Source organism: Myxocyprinus asiaticus, chromosome 7, assembly GCF_019703515.2.
Source record: "Myxocyprinus asiaticus isolate MX2 ecotype Aquarium Trade chromosome 7, UBuf_Myxa_2, whole genome shotgun sequence".
NCBI lineage: Eukaryota > Metazoa > Chordata > Actinopteri > Cypriniformes > Catostomidae > Myxocyprinus > Myxocyprinus asiaticus.
In genome coordinates, this window is record NC_059350.1 from 51689670 (window position 1) to 51717197 (window position 27528).

Genomic DNA, 27528 nt, shown 5'->3' on the forward strand with positions numbered 1-27528 from the left:
ACAAGGCAGTAAAAAGTGCCTCCCATGACCTTGTCAGCTCTTCATGCACTTCCGGGAAGAAACGAACGGGGTGGGGCGTGGCTTTGAGCAGCACCAAGAGCCCAGTAACCAATCATCGAGCTGCGAGGGTTCAGGGTAGAGCGGAGGGTTCCACTCTAGCCCGACACTAGCGGCTGCCCAGGAAAGCATGTCGTCATCTCCGCATCAGCCTGTGACTGGGTGACCGCACCCGAAGGGAGGAGCCCAGCTGAGGCTTCCGCATCTGACTGGACGAGCCCGCTCTCCAATGCTGCGCTCAAGAGCTCATCACTTTCGCGGGCTCCGAATAAGAGGTCGAACTCGCCATGAGACGAGCCGGCGGACTCATCAGGAAGCCCGATCGGGGCAGATGAGTGTGCTGGGGAATGGGAGGTCTGCGGGGGGATACCCGGCGGAGGCAGTCCCATTGGGGTCCCCAAATCGCCCCCAGTGCTAGCCGCGCTGGCCTCATACCCGTGGGTAGAAGGACCGAGGCAGGGAGCCTCTGGGGTGGCTTGCTTTCTTACGAAGGTAAGCCACGACCACATCGTTGCCATGGACATGTTCTCGCAATGAGTACATGACCATCCACGAATGCTGTCTCCGCGTGAGCAGTGCCCAGACACGAAAGACAGTGATCATGACCGTCAGAAGGCGAGAGATAACGAGCGCAACCAGGAATAACACACAAAGGAAAGGCATCTTTAAAAAGATGCGTCTTTAAAAAGATGTTCCGTGTGTGCAGCTCTTTTAGAGAAATATACTCTTTTAGAGAAACATACTATTTTATTTCTGCTGAAGCACCCAGGGGCATTCTCTGCAGTGCACTAGTGCAGAGGAGGGAGAAGCCGCTGAAATGCACCGTCAGATCCAGCAGAGGTGAATGAACAGTCGTGGGAATCCAGCTCAGTGAGCATGACCGTTCGGCTCCAAAGAGAAAATCTGAATGAGTGGTTGCATACCAGCTCCTTTTATACCCATATGTCTGGGGGAGTGGCATGCAAATACTTGCAAATACTAGCTTTTATCAAAGACCAGAGGTGTCTCGGGCTCCCAAGAGTGACCCCTAGTGTCACTACATCAATACAACGTCGAGTGAGTGACATATAGGGAACTACTATTGTATATAATTAACATGAGCATGTGTTCTGCAGGCAGAAGGTGTCACCGTTCCTGTAATGGCCGCTGTTGGGGACCACAGGAAGATCAGTGCCAAAGCTGTGAGTATCTATCACTTGACTTATTTTTTCTCTTGCAGTGAAATAGGTATTCATAGATATTAATTCGTAGTGATATTAAAAGTGATGAGTGATGAGAATATATATATATATATATATATACATATATATAAATATATATGTATATATATATATATATATATATACGCCAATCAGCCACAACATTAAAACCACCTGCCTAATATTGTGTAGGTCCCCCTCATGCCACCAAAACATCATCAACCTGCATCTCAGAATAGCATTCTTCTTACCACAATTGTACAGAGAGGTTATCTGAGTTACCGTAGACTTTGTCAGTTCGAACCAGTCTGGCCATTCTCTGTTGATCTCTCTCATCAACAAGGCATTTCCGTCCACAGAACTGCCACTCACTGGATGTTTTTTTTTTTTTTTTTTTTTTGGCACCATTCGGAGTAAACTCTAGAGACTGTTGTGTGTGAAAATCCTAGGAGATCAGCAGTTACAGAAATACTCAAACCAGCCCGTCTGGCATCAACAATCATGCCATGATCCAAATCACTGAGATCAAATTTTTTCCCCATCCTAATGGTTGATGTGAACATTAATCGAAGATCCTGACTCATATCTGTATGATTTTATGCACTGCACTGCTGCCACACAATTGGCTGATTAGATAATCGCATGGATGATTGTTGGTGCCAGACGGGCTGGTTTGAGTATTTCTATAACTGCTGATCTCCTGGGATTTTCACACACAACAGTCTCTAGAATTTACTCCGAATGGTGCCAAAAACAAAAAGCATCCAGTTCTGTGGATGGAAATGCCTTGTTGATGAGAGAGGTCAACAGAGAATGGCCAGACTGGTTAGAACTGACAAAGTGTACGGTAACTCAGATAACCACTCTGTACAGATGTGGTGAGAAGAATAGCATCTCAGAATGCTATTCTGAGATGCGGGTTGGTGCTGTTTTGGAGGCATGAGGAGGACCTACACAATATTAGGTAGGTGGTTTTAATGTTGTGGCTGACCGGTATATATATATATATATATATATATATATATATATATATATATATATATATATATATATATATATATATATATATATATATATATACACTGATAAGCCAAAACATTATGACCACCTGCCTAATATGCTGTTGGTTCTCCGCGTGCCGCCAAAACAGCGCCGACCCACTGAGGCATGGACTCTACAAGGCCCCTGAAGGTGTCCTGTGGTATCTGGCACCAAGACATTAGTAGCAGATCCTTCAAGTCCTGTAAGTTGTGAGGTGGAGCCACCATGGATTGGACTTGTTGGACCAGCACATCCCACAGATGCTCAATCAAATTGAGATCTGGGGAAATTGAAGGCCAGGGCAACACCTTGAACTCTTCATCATGTTCCTCAAACCATTCCTGAACAATATGTGCAGTGTGGAAGGGCACATTATCCTGTTGAATGAGGTTATTGCCATAAAGGGGTATAACTGGCTGAAACAATGTTTAGGTAGATGGCATGTGTCAAATTGACATCCACATGGTGATTCCCAGCAGAACATTGCCCACAGCATCACACTCCCTCTACTGGCTTGTCGTCCCACAGTGCATCCTGGTGCCATAACTTCTCCAGGTAAATGGTCCACACGTACACGGCCGTCCACATGATGTAAAAGAAAACGGGACTCATCAGACTAAGTGACCTTCTTCCACTGCTCCAAGGTCCAGTTCTGACACTCACGTGCCCGTTACAGGTGATTTCGACAGTGGACAGGGGTCATCATGGGCACTCTGACCGGTCTGCAGCTACGCAGACCCATACGCAGCAGGCTGCAATGCACTGTGTGTTGTGACACATTCCTCCAGTAACCATCATTAACATTTTCTGTGACTTGTGCCATACTAGACCTTCTGTTGGTTCGGACCAGACGGGATAGCCTTCATTGCCCTCACGCATCGATGAACTTTGGGCACCCAACACTCTGTTGCCGGTTTGTGGTTTGTCTCTCCTCGGACCACTGTTGGTAGATACTCACCACTGCTGACCAGGAGCACCCTACAGGCCTTGCCGTTTCAGAGATGCTGTGACCCAGTCATCTGGCCATAACAATTTGGCCCTTGTCAAAGCCGTTCAGGTCTTTATTCCTGCCCATTTCTTTTGCATTCAACACGTTGACTTTGAGAAATGTAAGCACAGCGTAGTTCTAGCGGGAAGACTAGCAGCTGTACATCATCGCACCATTAGCTAGGTAACTCCTAGCCAATCACATGTAAGCCATTGCTTTATAAGTCTGCTCACAATCTATCAAATTGCTGTTTCAGTGTGCTAACATGGCAACCTCCACCACCCCACCACCACATGTTGATTCCCATCCTGCACGGGGGTAGGCTCCTCTCCCCTGCCTCCTATATCCATCAGGATCTGATGGTTCCGAGTACAACATATTCGGACCGCCAGACGGGGCTTACGCCAAAGAGAGACATTACATTCCTGTTTTATGTTCATCAAATAAATGTAATCTAAAATTTTACTCAAATCTGCAAGTCTTGCAGATAGAACTGTTTGTTCGCTTACCATCTAATCTACCCAGACCTTGACAAATTGCATTGTTAAGAGATGATCAACGTTATTCACTTCACCTGTGAGTGGTTATAATGTTTTGGCTCATCGGTATATATGTATATATATATATATATATATATATATATATATATATATATATATATATATATATATATATATATATTATGATACTACCATGGTACCATATCCAAAATACCATGCTCAGGGTACTTTTTTTTAAAGAACTGTACATGTTTACTCTTACATCATCATACTTTACATTGTACTTATTATAAAGTCCAGAAAGTTTTAAGACATGTTTTATGTTTTGCAAATTATTCAAGACCCCTCAAGAATGATAGCTCTTGTGAGGACTCTGCAATCTCCTTTGGTTGTCTTGTGACACAACCTGTGGTGATGCACTCATGAGTGGGTGGCAGACACAAAAGGAGGGAGGGAGAGAGTGAAGACAGGGAATAGTAGGTTCAGTTTTCACCACATAATTAGGGATAATTTAACAGAAGCCAGCTCTATAGAGTGTCAAAAGTGATGGGGGTGGTAGAGTATCTCTGAGAAATAATAGTTTTAAGATTTTTGTCTTTGTCTTGGTGACTTCTGACATATTTACAGAAAAGTAAACTCCACAAATGTGGTGAGAGGCTCACTTACAGTATATAAGGTACTGTATATATAGGGATATATAACCCTAAAATTATTTCATTATCTTCTCATCCAGACTGCTCTTTTCCATACAACGAAAGTAGATAGTGACCAGTTGGGGTTGCATAGACCAACTATGTAGTCGACACTGTCAGCCTGAAGTCGACTAGTCCCTTTTCACATGATTTACAAAACAAGTCTGTAGGAAATACAGTGGTTGGCTAATTTCCAAAACATAGTCGTTTAGATTTGTGAACTAGGGAGAAAAGCAAGATTTTCAATGAAAAAACAGCCTGAATTCCAGCATGACTTAAGAAGACTTGTAATATATACAAGTTGTATGGACTATTTTTTATTGGACTTTTATGTAGTTGTTTTTTTTTTTTTTTCTGAAGTATGAGAATCACTGCTTTCTCTGTATCGAAAAGAACACATTGTACATTCTGCTTAACATCTCCTTTTATGTTCATTCAAAAACGTATGGGTTTTAAATGACATTAGGGTGAGTAAATTTTAATTTTTGGGTGAACTCTCTCTTTCAAATTGTTTTTTGTGTTTACAGTGACAAAGACGGTTTGTGCAGAGCAGTGTGATGGTCGTTGTTTTGGTCCATATGTCAGTAACTGCTGCCATCGTGAATGTGCAGGAGGCTGTTTTGGACCTAAAGACACAGACTGCTTCGTATGTCAAATATTCCATTATTTATTTCTCATTCTGCATGATACTGTGAAATTTTAAAATTTAGGTAATGATTAAAACCTAATTGGGTGGTAATACAGTTTACTTCAGTCACATACAAGTGCCTCGAAAAGAGCGCTTCACTTTATTATAGTCATATTTTATTGATAAATGTATGATTTAGCACATACTTCCATAACATTTTCTTTGTTCTCAGGCTTGTACAAACTTTAATGACAGCGGGGCATGTGTGACACAGTGTCCACAGCCGTTTGTCTACAATCCAACAACCTTCCAGCTCGAGCACAACCACAAAGCCAAATACACCTATGGAGCTTTCTGTGTCAAGAAATGCCCACGTGAGTAAGGTTGCCTGGAAAATGGCATCATTAATATTACGCAGCAATTAAAAAAATTTCTCCTAATAACTGTACTAATGTGTGAAAATGCTGACAAGAATGTGTACTACACTCCACTGGGCAAAAATAATTAATTGAGGTATTAAATAATTTCATGAGATATTATCATTCTTCATCCCAGACTGTGATTATTTAGCTGTCTCATTAAAACTGTAATATTTTCTGCTGTCTGGCATCACAGATAACTTTGTGGTGGATCACAGCTCTTGTGTCAGAGCCTGTCCGAGTAACAAGATGGAAGTGGAGGAGAATCACATCAAAATGTGCATCCCTTGCACTGACATCTGTCCGAAAAGTAAAGAACCGATTTAACATATTTCACATTTCTTTACCAAAGAGCAAATAACATTTAAAATTAAATTTAGAAATGTATGTTTGTGTATCTTGTTGTATGTATTGTTCAGTGTGTGATGGTATAGGTACTGGCAGTCTTCAGACAGCTCAAACTGTAGATTCCAGCAACATTGAGAAGTTTGTCAATTGCACCAAGATTAACGGCAACCTCATCTTCCTCATCACAGGCATCAAAGGGTGAGAAAATGCTTAAGTATTTCAGGCTGACAGTATCGAATAGTCCCAAAAGACTTTTTGGTTTTCTCTTTGAACAGCTATGAACCCTAAAAATCTGTCGTCTGTTTATGTCAGTTCCTCTTGGTGTTACAGCAAGCATTTAAGTTAAGTTCTAAGGTATAAAGCTGACATTGTATACTGCATTTTGAGAAGAAGAAACAAATCAGTAGTGTTGTGATCTCTGAACATGCTCCATGTTGAAGCTTGTTCAAATTCAAATGAGTTTGACCCAGTTTTACCCAGGACATCTAAAAAATCTGTACATTGTGCACAATATCTTAAAAAGCAGGGTTTTTCAGGGTTACAATTTCTGTAATATAATAGTATATACAGTGGCAAGTAAATGTGATCTCATCTTCATCAAAGTCACAAGTATAGACAAACACAATGTGCTTAAGCTAACAACACACAAACAATTATAATCTTTCATGTCTTTATTGAAAACATCCCATTAAACATTTACAGTGCTGTGGAAAAAGTAAGTGATCCTTTGGATTTAATAACTGGTCGATCCTCCTTTGGCAGCAATAACCTCAACCAAGCATTTCCTGTTGCTGCGGATTAGACCTGCACAACATTCAGAAGGAATTTTGGAACATTCTTCCTTACAGAACTGCTTCAGCTCAGCCAAATTATTATGATGTCTGGTCTGAACAGCTCTCTTGAGGTCATTCCACAGCATCTGTATTAGGTTAAGGTCTGGGCTCTGACTGGGCCACTCCAAAAGGTGGATTTTCTTTTTTTTTTTTTTTAGTTATTCTGTAGTGGTTTTACTTTGATGTTTATGATAATTGCCCTGCGGCATCACCCAACTTCTACTGAGCTTCAGCTGGCGCACAACCACCCTGACATTATCCTGTAGGATATCTTGATAAACTTGGGAATTAATTTTTCCCTCGATGATGCCAAATCATGATGCTCCCGCCACCATACTTCACCGCTGGGATGAGATTTTCATGTTGGTATGCGGTGCGCTTTTGAAGTCATACATAGTGCTGTGTGTTCTTCCCAAACAATTCAACCTTCGTTTCATCAGTCCACAAAAAAATTTCCCAGTAGCATTGTAGAGTGTCAAGGTGGTCTTTGGCGAACTTCAAGCACACGGCAATGTTTTTGTTGGAAAGCAGCGACTTCCTTCGTGGGGTCTTACTATGGACACCATGCCTGTTTAATGTTTTCTGTATAATTGACTCATTAACAGAGATGTTAATTAGTTCCAATGATTACTTATTGAGCATTCTGCTGTGTGCCCTTTTATTCATCTTGGCTGGAGTGCCACTTCTAGGGAGAGGAGACACAGTCCTAAATCGTCTCCATTTATAGACAATTTGTCTAACTGTTGACAGATGAAAATCTAAGCTCTTCAAGATAACTTTGTAACCCTTTCCAAATATATGCAAAGCAATAATTCTTAGTTGTAGTTCTTTTGAGATCTCTTTTTTTGCGAGGCATGGTCCATGTTGTGCTTCTTGTAAATAGCGACTCAAAATGTTTGAGTGCTTTTTATAAGTCAAAGTAGTTCCAATCCACTCATTCAATCTTGTTTTGTTAATTGTTTGCCAGGTTTGCCAACTCCTGACTCTAATTAGCTTTTGTTGATGCCATTCGCATATGGGGTTCACTTACTTTTTCCACTGCACTGTGAATGTTTAATGGGAGTTGTTCAATAAAGACATAAAAGAGTATAATTTTTTTTTTTTTTTTTGGTAGCTTAAGCACATTGTTGTTTGTCTGTACTTGTAAATTTGATGAAGATGAAGACATTTTATGACCATTAAATGCAGAAAGCCAGCTAATTCTTAAGGGTTCACATACTCTTTCTTGCCACTGTAGTATATATATATATATATATATATATATATATATATATATATATATATATATATATATATATATATATATATATATATATACTACCGGTCAAAACTTTTGAAACACTTGACTGAAATGTTTCTCATAATCTTAAAAATATTTTGATCTTAAGGCGTATGCTTAAATGTTTTAAATTAATTTTGTAGACAAAAATATAATTGTGCCACCATATTAATTTATTTCATTATAAAACTAACATTTAATTTAAAAAAAAATTATTATTTTTTTTGAAATTGATGACTTGGACCAAATAATAAAGAAAAGCAGCCAATAAGTGCCCAACATAGATGGGAACTCCTTCAATACTGTTTAAAAAGCATCCCAGGGTGATACCTCAAGAAGTTGGTTGAGAAAATGTCAAGAGTACATGTCTGCAAATTCTAGACAAAGGGTGACTACTTTGAAGATGCTAAAATATAACACAGTTTTGATTTATTTTGGATTTTGTTTAGTCACAACATAATTCCCATTGTTCCATTTATGTTGTTCCAGGTTTTGATGACTTTACTATTATTCTAAAATGTGAAAAAAAAAGAAATAAAAAAAAAAAAAAAAAAAAAAAAGAATGAGTAAGTGTTTCAAAAATTTTGACTGGTAGTGTATATAGACAGACAGACAGACAGACAGACAGATAGACAGATGATAGATAGATAGATAGATAGATAGATAGATAGATAGATAGATAGATAGATAGATAGATAGATAGATAGATAGATGTAACAGCAGTTAACAATGGATACAGTGAAATTAACATACTGAAATTTCTGTCTTTTAGCTTACATGGAAAACTTTAATAAACATCAGAGCAACTGGGTTGTACTGTAGCCCAATATGTATTTTCAACTAGTTTACAGGGGGTCAGTGATGAGTAGGAAAATTTCAGGATCATGAAATTTTAAAGAGTGGCAGAGGGTTGCTCTGATATAAACATATAAAAATTTCAGCCTCAAAGTTGGCTGGCAAGGTTGGTCTTCTCAAGAAAGTCAAAGCATATGTACTTGAAATGCAACCTTGAAAACCCATCAGTGCAACATGGCAACTAAATTTAGCCAAAAAAGGGCTAAATTGTGTACAAATCCACTTTGGCACTCTATCCATTCACATTATATTTACACTTGATAGACACTTTTATCCAAAGCAATTTATAGTGCGTTTAAGGAATACATTCTATCAGTATTTGCATTTCCTAGGATTTGAACCCATGACCTTGGTGTTTTCATTCTTTACCAGCTGAGCCACAGGAGCTTTCACTCTATAACTCTTGTTGTCTTTGTACTCTTTTGTAAAACAGAGACATGTATCATGGCATCGGAGCTCTGGATCCTGACCGACTAAATGTATTCCGCACAGTCAGAGAGATAACAGGTGAGAAGTCATATGATAATTTGGTAAAGCTACATGCATACAGTAAAATGCATCTGAACGCAATGTCTCTGTTTGAAGAATATGTGTGATGTCAAGAAATCAGATAGGGGAGGATGCTATATCACAAAATAAGTTTTCGCTTTAAACGTTAAAACCCCCGGATACATAAATCAGGCATACAGGGTATCATTTGAAAGCTTATGAACTTTTCATAGGATACCTTCAATATTGCATTTATGCTACCTAAAATAACAAAATAAGGGCTGATCTTCTGCATCACAAATAAGTGCCACCTAGAGGTAATGAACCATTTTTTACTTGTCTGTGAGCTTGCTTGTGTGAATAATCCAATATTATATCTAAAATGTCTAGAACAAATTATGCAGTCCAGCAGGACAAGCATGCTAAACAAATCATCGAAAAAATATGTCATTGACTATTGGTGATAAAATGTTTTATTTCATCACAAAGAGGAGTATTTCAGATTTTTAATGACACCTATATTGAGCTTCTAGTCCACTCAGAGGCCAAGATATTCAATTAGACTTATTGTCTATGGACGAGCACATCTGTGAGGGCTAAAAAAAAAATGCATTAGAGCACCACCTACATTTCAGATCTGCATTTTGTGATGGAAAGTTATTAAAAAATATTGCCATCTAGTGAAATTGAATGAGACTCTTTAAAGGGAGATAGAGTGAACAGAACCAGAATTACATGCTTACAAAGTTAGGACTATAACAAACATAAAAGTATTTTTTGTTGGAATTTCTGTCCATCATACGATTGTAAACATATACTATATATTTTTATCAATAATTGGAGTCTTTTATTTTAATTTTGGGGGGTGTTCTGAAAAAACGAGACCAATTTTTTTTGCAAGTAGCCAACAGTTGGTGTGAATGGTGAGCTTTTAAATTTGAATGTAAAAAAATGCTGGCAGCAGTCCAAAAATGTACCAGAGTTTATGGGGTTAATTCAGTTTTAGTAATTTCTCAAGACATTGTGATATTCTTGGATCATTATTTTTACACCGAATGGGCTTTGTTCTTGTGATTTAGGGAAGTTACAGTTTGATAAAGTCTAATATGTAAGAATTTTTTTTTTAGTAATGTTAAAAAATGTAGTCATGTTAGAAGGCTTTTATTACATTCAGATCTGGTTTGTGGTTACATCAGATATTGCATTTAATGGGGTGAAACGTATTAAAAATCTGCAATAAAAAGAACTATGTTCATTGTTTAGAATACAGTTTCCATTCCCACTATTTATGCACACATTTCCTCTGATTCTAAAACACAAAAATGTTTATATGAAAATATTGAAAATATGTGCATGAATGAAGCCCAATAGTATTGAAACTACTATTTTTTTTTTTTTTTTTTTTTGGTGGGATAGTGCATTTCTTCATAAACCATATTTCTTTTGCAAGTAATAGACTTTTGCTTTGTGAAAAAGCACCAAAAGCACCCAGTACCTGCTACAGATATACTTACAGTTTGTAACTGGATGAACAAAACTCTTGGCAAAGCATCACTATTATTTGAACAAATCATGTGACATGTTAAGAAGATCTGTGCTTTTACTTTTCTAAGTAATCATATATGATTTTAACCTGGTGGCCAATAAAATAGCTGGAAAAATCTGTTTTGCACAGACAGGTATTAATCATATTTTCCTCAGAAAATAAAAGTATTTAAGTCACGTTTGTTAATTCCCTCCAAAGGTTACGTGAACATCCAGTCTTGGCCAGAGAACATGACGGATCTTGGTATCTTTTCCAACCTTGTCACCATTGGAGGAAGAACGCTTTATAGGTAAAACATATATATATATCATGTTCATTTTCATTGGTACAGATATCCAATAATACATTGTGATGAGGAGGAGGGTGGGGCCGGGCCATGACTATGCACAGCCGGCCCCCAATCGGGCTAATCAGCCGAGGAGAGGGATAAGTGTTCAGCAGTTCGAGACAGAGAGAGAGCCACACGCAGCTGCCGTGTGTGCATTTATTGGTCTCTCTTTTTGTTTAATTAAAATATTACTTTGACTGTTCAACCGGTTCCCGCCTCCTCCTTTCCCATTTTAACCTTGTTACATTGGTGCCGAAACCTGGGAAGGAGGAGGGAATGCGCTATTGTGGAGTCCTCACCACTGCCATTCGCCCAAAGGGGCAGCCGAGTCCGTCCGTCGGGGGATGGAGGAGTTGCTGCTGGCTGCCTGGACGTGGAGGAACAGCCGCCATCTGCGAGGGGAGGAGGGGCTCGCTGCCGGCCGCCTGGAGCGGTGGAGCCACTGCCAGGGGCGGAGGGGCTCCCTACCGGTTTCCAGAATGCGGAGGGGCGTTCCATCCACCAGGGTTCGGAGGACTTGCTCCGGTCCACCCGGGGAGGAGCGGCTGTCATCCGCCAGAGGGTGGAGGAGTGATCAAGGACCAGGCGACGGCATGTCTGGGAACTGGCGAGCAAGTGTTTTTCTCTCTCTCCTCTCTTTCTCTCACTGTCGCTCCGCCTTGCCCTATCCCTCTCCTCTTTTTTTTGTTTTTGTTTTTCCCTCCCCTTGTACCCCTCCCCAGCTCTAGAGAGGTGGGGGAAAGCCTTAGAGCAGGTGGGGCCAGAAGGGCAGCACAAAGAAAGGAGGGGGATGTACGTAATGCCGGGGCTTCCCCGGCCTGAGGCAAAGGAGGGAGGAGTGTGATGAGGAGGAGGGCGGGGCTGGCCCGTAACTACACATGCCTGGCCCCCAATCGGGCTAATCAGCCTAGTAGAGGAATGAGTGCAGCAGGATGCAGAAGTTTGAGAGAGAGAGAGCCACACGTATCTGCCGTGTATGCATTTGTGTTGTGTGTCTTTTTGTTTAATTAAATATTACTTTGACTGTTCAGCCGGTTCCCGCCTCCTCATTTCCCAAAGCCCAGGAAGGAGGAGGGATGTGCTGTCGTGAAGTCCTCGCCACTGCTGTCTGCCCAAAGGAGCAACCGCCATCCGCGAGGGGAGGAGGGGCTCGCTGCTGGCTGCCTGGAGCGGTGGAGCCACTGCCAGGGGCGGAGGGGCTCCCTACCGGCCACCAGAATGCAGAGGGGCGTTCCATTCGCCAGGGGTTGGAGGACTTGCTCCGGTCCTCCAGAGGGTGGAGGAGTGATCGAGGACCAGGCGACAGCATGTCTAGACACCCGGGGGTTCCCCGGCCTGAGGCAAAGGAGGAAGGAGTGTGACGAGAAGAGGGCGCAGCTGCTGTGTGTGGCTCTCTCTCTCTCTCTCTAACTGCTGCATCCCACTGCACTTATCCCTCTCCTCAGCTGATTAGCTCCGTGTCCAGGTGGCCGGCAGCGACTCCTCTGTCCCCCGACGGACAGCCGCAGCTGCTCCTTTGGGCAGACGGCAGTGGCGAGGACTCCACAACAGCGCATCCCCCCTCCTTCCCGGACTTCGGCACCAATGTAACAAGGTTAAAATGGGAAAGGAGGAGGCGGGACCGGCTGAACGGTCAAAGTAATATTTAATGAAACAAAAAGACACACAACACAAATGCACACACGGCAGCTGCATGTGGCTCTCTCTCTCTCGAACTGCCACATCCCGCTGCACTTCTCCCTCTCCTCGGCTGATTCGCCCGATTGGTGGCCGGGCGTGCATAGTCACAGCCGGCCCCGCCCTCCTCCTCGTCACATACATTTTAATTCATATCTTTAATGCAGCTGGCTCTGAAAGATTGTTTGTTTGGCTCAAAATCTTGCAAAAAGCAACACTTCCACTCTGATGTTGATTATGGTAATAAACCATAATAATGGTGTCCCTTTCATTTTGCTCCTTAAATATACTGAAAGTGGATTATGAGTTGATTCAATCTTCAAGCTCTTTTTCACTTTTTATTGTGTTTAACCTCACCAGATATAAGAAGTGGAATTATAAACGAAATTTTTTCCTGAAAGACAATTGCAAAATTACAATTATACAATTGTAAAAAATTATTTTACTACCCTTTCAAAAATTGCAGCAGCAGTCAAATGACAAAATGATGGATAACATGGTAATACCATGTACAATATATACTGTATATACTGTATATATTGAACAATATTTATATACCATGATATTGACATGGTACTCCTAGGTACTTAAAAGTATAACATGGTTTTACCATGATTCATGTCGAATAAACATGGTAAAACCATGGTACTTTTGGGTAATGTATTTCTGTTTCTTTGTTTGAATGCCAATTTATTTAAAGACAAATTGAAATCAAGGTCTTTGTGTCAATTTTGTTCACACTGAATATAGAGCAATTTGGAATTATTCAATAACTGATCCTCATCTCTTTGTTTTGTCAGTGGTATTTCTCTGCTGATCCTGAAACAGCGCTGGATCTCTTCACTGCAGTTCCAGTCTTTGAGAGAGATCAGCGCAGGTAACGTCTACATCACCAACAACAGTCAGCTCTGCTTCTACAATACAGTGAACTGGACAGGCCTGTTTCGCACAAGCACCCAGAGAGCGCTCATCAAAAACAACAGAGACCCCAGAGAGTGTAGTGAGTGTCTTTGTTTTTAACTACGGCTATACTACCAAATAAGTGTGAAAATGTTTGAAAAAAATAAAGCCTATTTTTAGGACCATTAAGCTTTTTTGCATTGTTTCACAATTAAAAGAATTTAAATAAATAAAAAATGAAAATTCTCTCATCATTTACTCACCCTCATACCATCCCAGATGTGTATGATTTTCTTTCTTCTGCAGAACAAAGATTTTTAGAAGAATTTCTCAGCTTTATTGGTCCATACCATGCAAGTGAATGTGTGCCAAAACTTTGAAGCTCCAAAAGCACATAAAGGCAGCATAAAAGTAATCCATACTACTCCCGTTGTTAAATCCATATCTTCAGAAGAGATATGATAGGTGTGGGTGAGACACAGATCAATATTTAAGTCCTTTTTTACTATAAATATCCACTTTCACTTTCACATTTTTCTTCTTTTGTTTTTGGCGACTCGCATTTTTCGTGCATATCGCCACCTGTTGAGCAGGGAGGATAATTTATGGTAAAAAGAACTTACCTCACCCACACCTATCATATTGCTTCTGAAGATATAGATTTAACCACTGGAGTCAAATGGATTACTCTTATGTTGCCTTTATGTGCTTTTTGGAGCTTTAACATGTTGGTACCCATTCACTTGCATTCTAAGGACCTACAGTGCTGAGATACTCTTCTAAAATCTTCGTTTGTGTTCTGCTGAATTAAAATTTTTGGGTGAAATATCCCTTATGACAATTAATTGTACTAATTATTATGATATATGTTGACAATAATTCTAAACACACACACAAACACACACACACACACACACACATATATATATATATATATTATTTTTTTTATTTTTTTATTTTTTTTTATTCAAGTCATTATAAATTAAATTCTGTTAATCAAATTCTACAAAAGATAAGAATTGGACTGATGAAACCCAAGTCATCAAGGGTGCAGACTTTTCTGTAAGAGGCTGATGGAGATGTTGACAGTCAGTGAACACTTCCCACAGTGCCGCACCGCCAAGCAGTGCCTGATGTAATTACTGTGATAATAAGTCTGTGGTGTGCGGGATCAATGGCTCTGTTAGCTGGCTCATTCATTTGCCTCCTTTACATACTGCTGATCACAGTAGACTGATATCCATGAATTGTCCAACAGCCCAGTCAGATACCTAGTGTATCCAGACACTGAGCTTTTCTTTAGCAGTTGATGGACCGAGTTGACTAAAAAGGACTTGGTTCATTCAGTGCAGGGTTTTTGTATGAATTTCACAGATTCAGTGGTAATGTTTGTATATAAATATTTAAATATTGTTTTAAGTCACTAAGCAATATCTAACCTCTTAACCTCCATCCTGTTTGTTCTATGTGTGTAAATGAATTTATGTGTACTGTATGTGTTTCACAGCCCAGCAAAGGATGGTGTGTGATCCGCTATGTTCAGAGGCAGGATGTTGGGGTCCTGGTCCAAACCAGTGTCTGTCTTGTAAATACTTTAGCCGAGGAAGGACATGTGTCAAGTCCTGTAATCTTTTTTATGGGTGAGTGAACAAGGAATGGAGACCAAACTAATCTTAAACTATCTGTGCATGATGAAAAAAAGAAAACACTGTTGAAAACACAGTTTCACGCTGATATAGGTATTCCTCTACTTAAACAACACGATCACAAGGTAAATTGATATGTAGCTTCCGAAAGACCACATACCCCGAAATCAACCCCATTCAGCCGAATTAAAGTGTGAATACATTTCCCTCTATTGCTGCTGATAGCGTTTTACACGAGCAACCTCCGAGACAAAGTTTCTGGTCCCATGGGAACCAGGCAGTAATCACGTTCACATAAACAATGGTGAGCGCGATTCTGAGATTGCATTTTTGCTCTAAAACTACATTTTCATTCCACTGACTTGGTTTAGCGTTGGGGTTTGGGTCAGGGTGTATAGTTAATAAAATAGTCATTGTCCTGTTGACTGTCTTACATAATTTACAACTAAATACTTCTCGGTTTTGGCGCCACTCTAAGCACATTTTACCCTGAAACTGAATCTCAAACGTGCCCATACGTTCAACAACACTTCCAGCTTCGGCCACTTCAGCAGCATAACTTTCAAATGAAAATTTCCTGAATTCGCAGTGTGATCAGTCTGATTCAAACTTTGTTTTGTACTGTAGATGATTTCACCCTTAGGTGTACCATCTGTTGTACTCTTTTAGAAACTGAAGATTAAAGTTTGTTAAAAAATCTCCCATCATCTTACATCATTAGAATGTTTAGTATTCAAAATCTAAACAGTAGTGATAAAGTCATCATAATATTTGCATACTAAATAGCAATCAGTCATCTTTTTACTTATATTTGACATATTGATCGGTGGTGTTAAAGGGATAGTTCACCCAAAAATGAAAATTCTCTTATCATTTACTTACTCTCATGCCATCTCAGATGTGAATGACTTTCTTTCTCCTGCTGAACACAAACGAAGATTTTTAGAGGAATATCTCAGCTCTGTTTGTCCATATACTGTAAGTGAATGGTGGCCAGATTTTTGAAGGTCCAAAAAGCATATAAAGGCAGCAAAAAAGTAATCCATACAACTCCAGTGGTTAAATCCATATCTTCAGAATGACATGATAGGTATGGGTGAGAAACAGATCAATATGTAAGTCCTTTTTACTATAAATCTCCACTTTCACATTCACACTCTTCTTCTTTTGTTTTTGGTGATTCACATTCATATTGCCACCTACTGGGCAGGGAGGAGAATTTAGAGTAAAAAATTATTTGAATATTGATCTGTTTCTCGCCCATTGATTTAACCACTGGAGTCGTATAGAATACTTTTATGCTGCCTTTATATGCTTGTTGGACCTTCAAATGTCTGGCCACCATTCACTTACAGTATATGGACAAACAGAGCTGAGATATTCGTCTAAAAATCTTCGTTTGTGTTCAGCAGGAGAAAGTCATACACATCTGAGATGGCATGAGAGTGAGTAAATGTTGAGAGAATTTTCATTTTTGGATGAACTACACCTTTGATGTGGGAGGCCCGGTTAGAGTATGGCCTGGGTCTTGTTTCCAGCCATTTCGCCTCTCTCTCTCCCCTTGGTTTCCTGTTCTCTCTCAACTATGTTTGTCAATAGAAAGTGGCAAAAAGCCCTGTAATAAAATCTATATTTCATGGTTTTGATGTGTACATCACTAGATTTCTGGGTGTTGCCATGGTTACTGCAGTATTCTTTTATCAAGACTATCTGTCATTTAGATTGCACTTACCTCCTCGTCTCTTTCTAAACACAATCATGTACAAACGTCTGCCTAGGGGATGTGAAAAAAAAGAAAAAGTAAGAAGGATGGATTTCATCTAAAGTTACAAGGCAACACTTTCTGGTCAGTGGTATTGCACAGGCCAAATCTAGCTAATTGTTACTTGGACTGTCCCAAGTGTGCTCAGATTGCACTGCCATTTGTGAATGACAAAGAGGAAACAGTCATCTGACATCAAATTTACATTTTAGTCCACTGGGAGTTTCAGAGAAGAGCTCTTTGTTTGGCACTGCTTTTCTGCTGTAGTCATTAAACAGTGGCAACTCCCAACTCTGACCAACATCTGAATAGGATTCCCCATGGCATAAAAATATAGTTTAATTCCAAACAACAATCAGCTGTGGGGGAGTGTCAAATTTTAAAGAAATAGCAAAAGTCTCATTACAGTCAATCAATTGTGCTTTAAATCACTTATTATTGTGGTGAGTCTATGAATTAGGCTGGGACAAAATTCTCAGTTGCTGTCAACAATAAGTTCCGAAGTTAAAGATATTTTTACTTGGAATAACTGGGGTTAGAGTTTCTGAATATTTAGAGATTCAATTAAAAATTCATTTACTGACATTAATTTCCAAAATGTAATTGTAGTTATATGTACACTCTCAGAAAAAAAGGGAGCGTTTAAGGTAAAAAGCCATCACTGGGATGCAGTATTGGGTATAATCCAATTACAAAGTAATTAGTAACTGTAATCTAATTACTTTTTGGTCATAAATGTAGTATTTTATCATTACATTTTAAAATACTGTAATCAGATTACAGTCACTGTCAATTAATTTAATTACATTTAAATACATTTTAGAGTTTTACGTGTTTTTCTAATATATTATTTATGTAGAATTCATGATTTATGGCCCCCTAACGAGTCACTGTGAAGGAGAAATGTGGTGTGCTGAGTGTATGACTTGTGTGTAACAATAAACAAGGAAGAAATATAGATATTATTTAAAATTTGTTGAGTGGAAAAGTGTTTCAGAAAGTGACTTAAAAGTAAATTAATTAGTAATGTGATTACTTTTCAATGAAGTAATTATCTGATTACAATTTTAGGGAAATAATTGGTAATTTGTAGTGGATAACTATTTTTAAGTAACTTACCCAACACTGCTGGGGTGGTAACCTTTTGTTGGGTACATATTTGTATCCTTATGGTACAATTATGTACCCAAAATGAGTTATTTACTTTAACTAGAGGTACAAAAAAGGTCCCCTTGAGGGTACCACTCCAGTGATGGCCCTAAAACAGTACCTTTTTTCTGAGAGTGTACTTACTTCAGCAATTTTACATCACTGACTTTACTTGAGTTGACTCCTCAGCATGTATGATTGTGAAGATCAGGACTGGCAGACCTAAAGACTGTTAAAGGGGTCATATGAGAAATTAAATTTGTCTTGATCTTGAAAACATACTGTAATTTTCAGACCTTAAAGCAGGCTTTGCAAAGAGGCTGTTTTTGGAGAATGAGGCAATTAAAAACTATATTGGACCCAAACAGCATACCCATTGCGATGTTTCCCATGTAAAGGTGGGCTTTTAAGGAACAGCAGTTAAAAATGGGCCATTTAATTAAAAGTGTCAAAAAGAGGGTGGAAAATGGTTGTAAAAAACTAAATTACAATTATTTTTGCTGCAAAGAAAAAACTATCTAACATTAAAAGGAGACTCAGGCAATATACAGTATATGTATGTATATATTTACTGTATTATATACTATATACTGTATTATATAATATAATAATTCTACCTCTTATTTAATAAAGGTAGTGAAGTTGGTTTGGGATATCACAGTAACACCCATCCACATTATTATACACTTCTTTAGTGTGAGAAACTTCAAACTATGCTTCTTTTCTAATCTCGCATAAGTCCTTGTATACTCCATTTCCAATTTTGTAAAATCTGAGAGATTACTTTGATGCTACTCTGTTATTGACAATGCACCATCTTTTCCTGTTTGGAACCGTCTCTCAGAATCTCCCTCTGAACCACAGGCTGATGTAAATGAACAAAGGAAAGGGAATTGATGGCTCCGCTAGGCAGCTTTTCTCCCGTATCTTCCACAATCTGAGCCGCCATCTGCTTAGATAAAATTTAAAGAGGACTGTTTTTTCTTGCCTCTCAGACCAGTGCCGAGAAAGATTTTTCCAATTAAAATGCCATTATTTTTTCATAGATCTTCCTCATCCGACTGGCACATTAGCCAAGTTCACTGCAATGTGTGACTATTGTGTCTGTGCCACAGCTGGTCATCGTTCAAGACGACATGGTGGATGAGTAGGAGACAAAACAAAACCTGCTGTATGTGTGCTGGTGTTAAAGAATACATAATCTGCTATCAGTGAAATGCTTTTGGTTGATTGGCATGTTAAAATAAGGAATAAATGGATCTTTACAAGACAATGTATTATGCACAATGTACACTAAATATTTTAATGAGGTTTAGATGTGCATTTCCTGAACAAAATACTAGTGCTTGTAAAGCAGCAATTTATGTGCTACATTTTTGTGTAAGTTTACTGTAGGTTTTAGGCTTTGGTTCTATGTAATTAAAATGCTGCAAAAGAGCTGCTTTGCTGTTGTCATTACAACCCAGTTAAATATATGCAAGGCAGACAGGACCAACAGGACCACAATTCATTAAGCAAATAGATGTAAAATAGAAGACCATTTGCAATTTAGTATGCATCGTTTTAGTATCAATTATTTAGTTTAGCTTTAATATCAGTTTAGTATCACTGCTGGTTACATTTTGAATGCTGAACATTCTGTCAATGAGTTTACATACACACCAATATGCTGATAGCATATTGCCTGTGACGTCAACATGTAAACAGGCATGCGCACAACACTAATACACATTGGATAAGCCAGTAAGAAAAAGCTTTTTTGGAAGTATGTATAATTGTTTATCTTTTTTCCTCTGCATGTCTATCATTGTGATTAACCTTTTGGTTTTTATGTTTCAGAGATATTCGAGAATTTGCCAATGGTTCTGTGTGTGTGGAGTGTGACAGTCAGTGTGAAAAGACAGAAGATAATACTCTAACCTGCCATGGCTCTGTAAGTAAAGCAAGCAATGCCATTATAAATACCCTTTGATCTTTCCCCACTGTTTAAACCCCCTCCAACGCTCTTACGATATTTAAATCAGAGACAATTGACAATTGTTACATTTTTAGACAGTAGGGATGTTTGAGGAAATTACGTTCCCTATCTGTCACTCACTTGATGTTGTGTCGATGTAGTGACACTAGGGGTCACTCTTGGGAGCCCCAAACACCTCTGCCTTTTGGAAAAAAGGCAAATGAGAATTGGCGAGTGGAATTTGCATGCCACTTCCCCGGACATACGGGTATAAAAGGAGCTGATATGCAACCGCTCATTCAGAGTTTCTCTTCGGAGCCGAGTGGTTGTATTCAGTGCTCTGAATTCAGTTTCCTCCAAAGACGGGAACGGTCGCCCAGTCTCACGCCGACGCGGAAATGATGGACATGCTTTCCCGGGCGGCCGCGAGCGTCGGGCTAGAGTGGAACCCTCCACTCTCCCCTGAACCCTCGCAGCTTAACGATTGATTCCTGGGCTCGGGGCGCCCCTGTTCCTTTCTTCCCGGAAGTGCATGAGGAGCTGACAAGATCGTGGGAGGCACCTTTTACTGCCCAGTCCCGGGCTTTCAGTTCCTCTGCTCTCACTACCCTCGATGGTGGAGCGTCCAGGAGCTATTTGGTGATCCCCCAGGTGGATAAAGCGCTCGCGGTGCACTTATGTCCGCAGAGCACCGCCACCTGGCGTGGGCGCCCGAGGCTCCCGTCCAGGGCCTGTAGGTTTATGTCATCCCTGACGACTGTGGCCTGCAGTGCCACTGGACAAGCCGCCTCTGCCCTGCACACCATGGCTCTCCTGCAAGTACACCAAGCCAAGATGCTAAAAGAACTGTACGAGGGTAGTTCTGACCCGGGATTGATGCAGGAACTTAGCTCGGCGACCGACCTTGCTCTCCGGGCGATGAAGGTCATGGCATGGTCTCTCGGGAAGGCGATGTCCACACTGGTGGTCCAGGAGCGCCACCTTTGGCTCAACTTGGTCGAGATGGGAGAGGCACGGTTCCTTGATGCCCCCATTTTCCCAGGTTGGCCTGTTTGGCAACGCTGTCGAGGACTTTGCCCAGCAGTTATCGGCGGTGAAGAATCAGACGAAGGCCTTACAACATATCCTGACCCGGCCGGCTTAAGACCCCACACCCTGTCTGCTCGTCATCAAGGGCGTCCTCCTGCAGCAACAACACCAGCTCCACCACAGCCCAGCGTGGAGCCCTCCGCAGGAAGCAGATGCCACCCGTCTCGCGGCCGGCCACTAAGAACCCGAGGAAGGCTTTGAAGCGCCCCCGAGATGGGCGACCCAGGGGCGAGGAGACCCACTTCTCTGGGGCTGGTCGACAGACCACTCCATCACCCGGTGGAGGGCCGGGAGGAGAATCTTTTGTCACCGCATGCCCAGGAGGCTGCAGCACCCAAAAGCCTGATAAAAGAATGGTTCCCTCATCTCTTGGGTCACATATCCGGAGCGCACGGCCGTCATCACGACCACCCATTTTGGCAGGTATGGCGCTCCAGCGGCGGACCCCCCGCCCCTGTGTGCCCAGCTGTGGCACAAACATGCCCACACGGGATTGGTTCCAGTGGACTACGGGGACGAGATTCCTCCTCCCCCCTCCTTGGCCGATCTTATTATGGGTGGCAGGAGCCAGTTAAGTGCTTGGATGTCCCTGGACTCAACATGGCCACGGGGCTTGAGTCTCCTTGACGTGGCACCTCGAGCTCCGCCCAACCGCGAGGCACCACCCGCCAGTACGTCCGATGTGATCATTCCCTTGGTCCCCCTCACCCAGATTTTGGGCGCATGGCTCGTGCTTTCCAACCATCGCGATGGCTGACCTGGACCGTCCGACTCCGCTAAACGATTCAGTTTGCCAGGGGCCCGCTAGGTTCAGCGGCGTCCACTTCACCTTGGTGAAGGGTAAGAATGCCGCTACCTTGCATGCAGAAATCGCTACCCTTCTGTGCAAGGGCGCGATAGAGCCTGTCCCTCCAGCCGAGATGAAGAGAGGGTTTTACAGCCCTTACTTCATCGTACTAAAGAAAGGCGGTGAGTTGTGACCAATCCTGGAGCTGCAAGTACTGAACCGGGCTTTGCACAGACTCCCGTCCAAGATGCTGACGCAAAAACACACTCTAACGAGCGTCCGGCATTAAGATTGGTTCACGGCGGTAGACCTGAAGGAGGCGTACTGCCACGTCGTGGTCTTACCTCAACACAGACCCTTCCTGCGGTTTGCCTTCGAAGGCCAGGTGTACCAGTACAAGGTCCTCCCCTTTGGCCTGTTCTTGTCCCCTTGCGTCTTCACGAAGGTTGCAGAGGCAGCCCTTGCCCCGCAAAGGGAAGTGGGCGTCTGCGTCCTCAACTCTCTCTATGACTGGTTAATCTTAGCTCACTCTCGAGAATTGCTGTGCGCACACAGGGACCTCGTGCTCTGGCACCTCAGCCGACTGGGGCTTCAGGTCAACTGGGAAAAGAGCAAGCTCTCCCCGGTTCAGAGCATCTCTTTTCTCGGTTTGGAGTTGGACTCAGTCTCGATGACAGCGTGCCTCACGAACGAGAGCATGCAGTCAGTGCTGAACTATCTGAAGGCGTTCAGATGGAGGACAGCGGTTCCACTGAAACTTTTTCAGAGGCTCCTGGGGCATATGGCATCCTCAGCGGCAGCCACACCGCTCGGGTTGATACATATGAGACCGCTTCAGCACTGGCTTCAGACTTGAGTCCTGAGATGGGCATGGCGCCGCAGGACACATCACGTGACCATCATGCCGATCTGTCGCCGCCTCTTCAGTCCTTGGACTGACCTTACATTTCTATGGGCATGGGTTCCCCTAGAGCAGGTCTCCAGGTGTGTCGTGGTTACAACAGACACTTCCAAGATGGGCTGGGGTGCCGGATGCAATGGGCACATAGCCTCTGGCTCCTGGACTGGCCCACAGCTGTGTTGGCACATCAACTGCCTAGAGTTGTTGGCAGTACTGCTCGCCCTGCGGAGGTTCCGGCCATTGATCCAGGGCAAGCACGTGTTGGTATGGACGGACAACACAGCGAAGGTAGCGTATATCAACCGTCAAGGCGGTCTACGCTCCTGTTGCATGTCACAACTCGCCCGCCATCTCCTCCTCTGGAGTCAGCAGCACCTCAAGTCGCTACGAGCCACTCAAATCTCAGGGTGACCTCAACACCGCAGCGGATGCACTGTCACGTCAAGTTACCTCAGGGGAGAGTGGAGACTCCACCCTCAGGTGGTCCAGCTGATTTGGATTTGATTCAGTCGAGCACAGGTAGACCTATTTGCTTCCCGGGAATCCTCCCACTGCCTGCTTTGGTACGCCCTGACCAAGGCACTCCTCAGTATAGATGTGCTGGCACACAGCTGGCCCCGTGGACTACACAAATATGCGTTGCCCCCAGTAAGCCTACTTGCACAGACCCTGTGCAAGGTCAGGGAGGACGAGGATCAGGTCGGTTGCTACCTACTTGCCCACCAATACATGGTTCTCGGATCTCACTCTCCTCGCGACAGCACCCCCCGAGACGAATTCCTCGAGACGAATTCACCTGATGAAGGACCTTCTTTCTCAGGGATGGGGCACCATCTGGCACCCGCAACCAGACCTCTGGAATCTCAACATCTAGCCCCTGGACGGGACATGGAAGACACAGCTGGCCCCCTGGACTACACAAATATGCGTTTCCCCCAGTAAGCCTACTTGCACAGACCCTGTGCAAGGTCAGGGAGGACGAGGAGCAGGTCAGTTGCTACCTACTTGCCCACCCATACATGGTTCTCGGATCTCACTCTCCTCGTGACAGCACCCCCCGAGACGAATTCCCCGAGACGAATTCCCCTGAGGAAGGACCTTCTTTCTCAGGGATGGGGCACCATCTGGCACCCGCAACCAGACCTCTGGAATCTCAACATCTGGCCCCTGGACGGGACGCGGAAGACCTAAGTGGCCTACCACCCGCGGTGGTAGACACGATCACTCAGGCTAGGGCTCCCTCTATGAGGCGCCTGTATGCCTTGAACTGGCATCTGTTTGCTAAGTGGTGTTCTTCCCGATACGAAGACCCCCAGAGATGCGCAGTCGGATCGGTGCTTTCCTTCCTGCAGGAGAGGCTGGAGGGGCGGCTGTCCCCTCCACCTTGAAGGTGTATGTAGCCGCTATTTCGGCTCATCACGATGCAGTAGATAGTAAGTACTTGGGGAAGCATGACTTGATCATCAGGTTCCTGAGAGGCGCTAGGAGGTTGAATCCCTCCAGACTGCACCTCGTCCCCTCGTGGGACCACTCTGTAGTCCTTCGGGGTCCACAGGGAGCTCCCATTGAGCCCTTGGTGTCAGCTGAGCTTAAGGCACTCTCCTTGAAGTCTGCCCTCCTGACTGCGCTCACTTCCATCAAAAGGGTAGGGGACCTGCAGGCGTTCTCTGTCAGCGAATCATGCCTGGAGTTTGGTTTGGGTTACTCTCATGTGATCCTGAGACCCCGACCGGGCTATGTGCCCAAGGTTCCCACGACCCCTTTTAGGGATCAGGTGGTGAACCTGCAAGCGCTGCCCCAGAAGGAGGCAGACCCAGCCTTGGCATTGCTGTGTCCAGTGCGAGCTTTACGCATCTATTTGGATCGCACGCAGAGCCTAAGAAGCTCTGAGCAGCTCTTTGTCTGCTTTGGTGGACAGCGGAAAGTATGCGCTGTCTCCAAATGGAGGATCGCCCACTGGGTCATTGACATCATCGCAATGGCATATCAGGCTCAGGACGTGCCACCCCTGCGGGGTTATGAGCCCACTCTACCAGGAGTGTGGTGGCCTCCTGGGCCCTGGCCAGTGGTGCCTCTTTGGCAGACATCTGCAGAGCAGTGGGCTGGGCAATACCCAACACCTTTGCAAGGTTCTACAATATCCGGGTTGAGCCGGTCTCATCCCGTGTATTGGCAGGCATGAGCAGGTAAGTTCCGGGACAGCTGGCCGGGTGTACCGCTTGCACATAGCGCCTTTCCCCTCTCTTGAGGTGAAGACGTGCGCTTTTGACTCCCAGTCGTGTTCACAGACTGTGATCCCTGGATGACTTTCCTTCTTAGCCCTCTGGCAGTTGAGTTTGCGGAGAAACTCACTGACCGGACCAGTATGTGCGCTAATGAGCCCCTGTACTGTGGTAGGTGCTCCACATGTGCTGGTTCCCCGAAGGCGACCCCATGTGATATTTTCCCAAAAATCGTTTCCCTGTCGGCAAACTGCATCTTCCTTGGGCAGAGGCCCCTCTGCCCCCGGTCACCATGCTCTGTAGAAACTCCTCCCCCTTCGGGTAGGACCTACCATGGGACCTCTCCACATGACATACTTCCGACAAGACTCAGTAAGACCATGTGATGTATTCCACTCAAAATCCCCCCCCCCCCCATTTTTGGGCGGGGTGTGGTCTCCATGGTGTCTTCCCATTGGGAGGGACACCCCATGGTGCAGACACTTATGGCTCCCAGTCAGTTAAAAGATTCCACTCTTTTTGGGGAGAGAAAAGAGAGGAAAAGAGGCCTCTATAGTTGGGCAGTCGACTTGTTCCTATAGTTGGGCAGTCGACTTGTTCCTGATTGACCATTCGACACTCATAAGAGCGTTGGGGGAGGTTATGTGACGGCCTGTTGTGCTGGCTACGAGGCATACAGCGGTCTGCCTGTCACACACCACCAGTTCACGTAACACAGTTCAGATAGTTGTGGCCTTTTGTATAGGGACCCCTAATGTCACTACATCGACACAACGTCGAGTGAGTGACAGATAGGGAATGTCCTGGTTACTTTCGTAACCTCCGTTCACTGATGGAGGGAATGAGACGTTGTGTCCCTCTTGCCAGAACACTGCACTACCTGCTGAAATGGCCGGGACCTGGTCTTGGCTCCTCAGCACAAAACCAACAAAGCTGTCAGATTCTTAATCTAAACCTGCTTGTCTATCTCAATTCCTGAGCTGCGTAATTAGCTAAATCAGAGCAGTCAGAGAATGTAAGAGCTTGCCCAACTATGTGACACCCATGTCTGAACATAAGTATGAATTTGTTTATTTATGTTGTTGACTTTGCCATGTTAATTAAATAAAAGTTAAATGTTAAGTTGTGGTACACTTACAAAAAAGTACTAAAAAGTATCATGGTATTACCATGTTTTTTGGGCCAAGTTAATACTATATGTTTTGTCACATACCATGGTATAATTTGAAGTATGTTGGAGTACCATATACAGTTGAAGTCAAAAGTTTACATACACTTAGGTTGAAGTCATTAAAACTCTTTTAACCACTCCACAGATTTCATATTAGCAAACTATAGTTTTGGCAAGACGTTTGGGACATCTACTTTGTGCATGACACAAGTAATTTTTCCAACAACTGTTTACAGACCGACAGTTTCACTTATAATTGACTACATCACAATTCCAGTGGGTCAGAAGTTTACATACAATAAGCTAACTGGGCCTTTAAGCAGCTTGGAAAATTCCAGAAAATTATGTCAAGCCTTTAGGCAATTAGCCAATTAATTTCTGATAGGCTAATTGGAGTCAATTGGAGGTGTACCTGTGGATACCTTTTAAGGCCTACCTTCAAACTCAGTGCCTCTTTGCTTGACATCATGGGAAAATCAAAAGAAAACAGCCAAGACCTCAGAAAAAAAAATTGTGGGCCTCCACAAGTCTGGTTCATTCTTAGGAGCAATTTCCAAATGCCTGAAGGAACCACGTTCATCTGTAAAACAATAGTCCGCAAGTATAAACACCATGGGACCACGCAGCAATCATACCGCTCAGGAAGGAGACGCATTCTGTCTCATAGAGATGAATGTAGTTTGGTGCAAAAAGTGCAAATCAATCCTAGAACAACAGCAAAGGACCTTGTGAAGATGCTGGAGGAAACAGTTAGACAAGTATCTATATCCACAGTAAAACGAGTCATATATCAACATAACCTGAAAGGCTGCTCAGCAAGGAAGAAGCCACTGCTCCAAAACCGACACAAAAAAGCCAGACTACAGTTTGCAAGTGCACATGGGGACAAAGATCATACTTTCTGGAGAAATGTCCTCTGGTATGATGAAACAAAATGGCTATAATGACCATCATTATGTTTGGAGGAAAAAGGGTGAGGCTTCCAAGCCGAAGAACACCATCCCAACCGTGAAGCATGGGGGTGGCAGCATCATGTTGTGGGGGAGCTTTGTTGCAGGAGGGACT

The 27528-nt window shown here is 42.8% G+C and overlaps 1 protein-coding gene across 1 annotated transcript in view; it reads left to right on the forward strand.

Moving 5' to 3' along the window:
* Positions 1–27528, forward strand: part of LOC127444346 (receptor tyrosine-protein kinase erbB-4-like) — a 297320-nt gene that overhangs the window by 213330 nt on the left and 56462 nt on the right. Inside the window, exons 5-14 of the mRNA XM_051703648.1 lie at positions 1173–1238; positions 5005–5123; positions 5338–5479; positions 5721–5834; positions 5944–6070; positions 9273–9346; positions 11073–11163; positions 13680–13879; positions 15287–15419; positions 20176–20269. Coding sequence (XP_051559608.1) covers positions 1173–1238; positions 5005–5123; positions 5338–5479; positions 5721–5834; positions 5944–6070; positions 9273–9346; positions 11073–11163; positions 13680–13879; positions 15287–15419; positions 20176–20269 — 1160 coding nt within the window. The remainder of the gene's footprint in view (positions 1–1172; positions 1239–5004; positions 5124–5337; positions 5480–5720; positions 5835–5943; positions 6071–9272; positions 9347–11072; positions 11164–13679; positions 13880–15286; positions 15420–20175; positions 20270–27528) is intronic.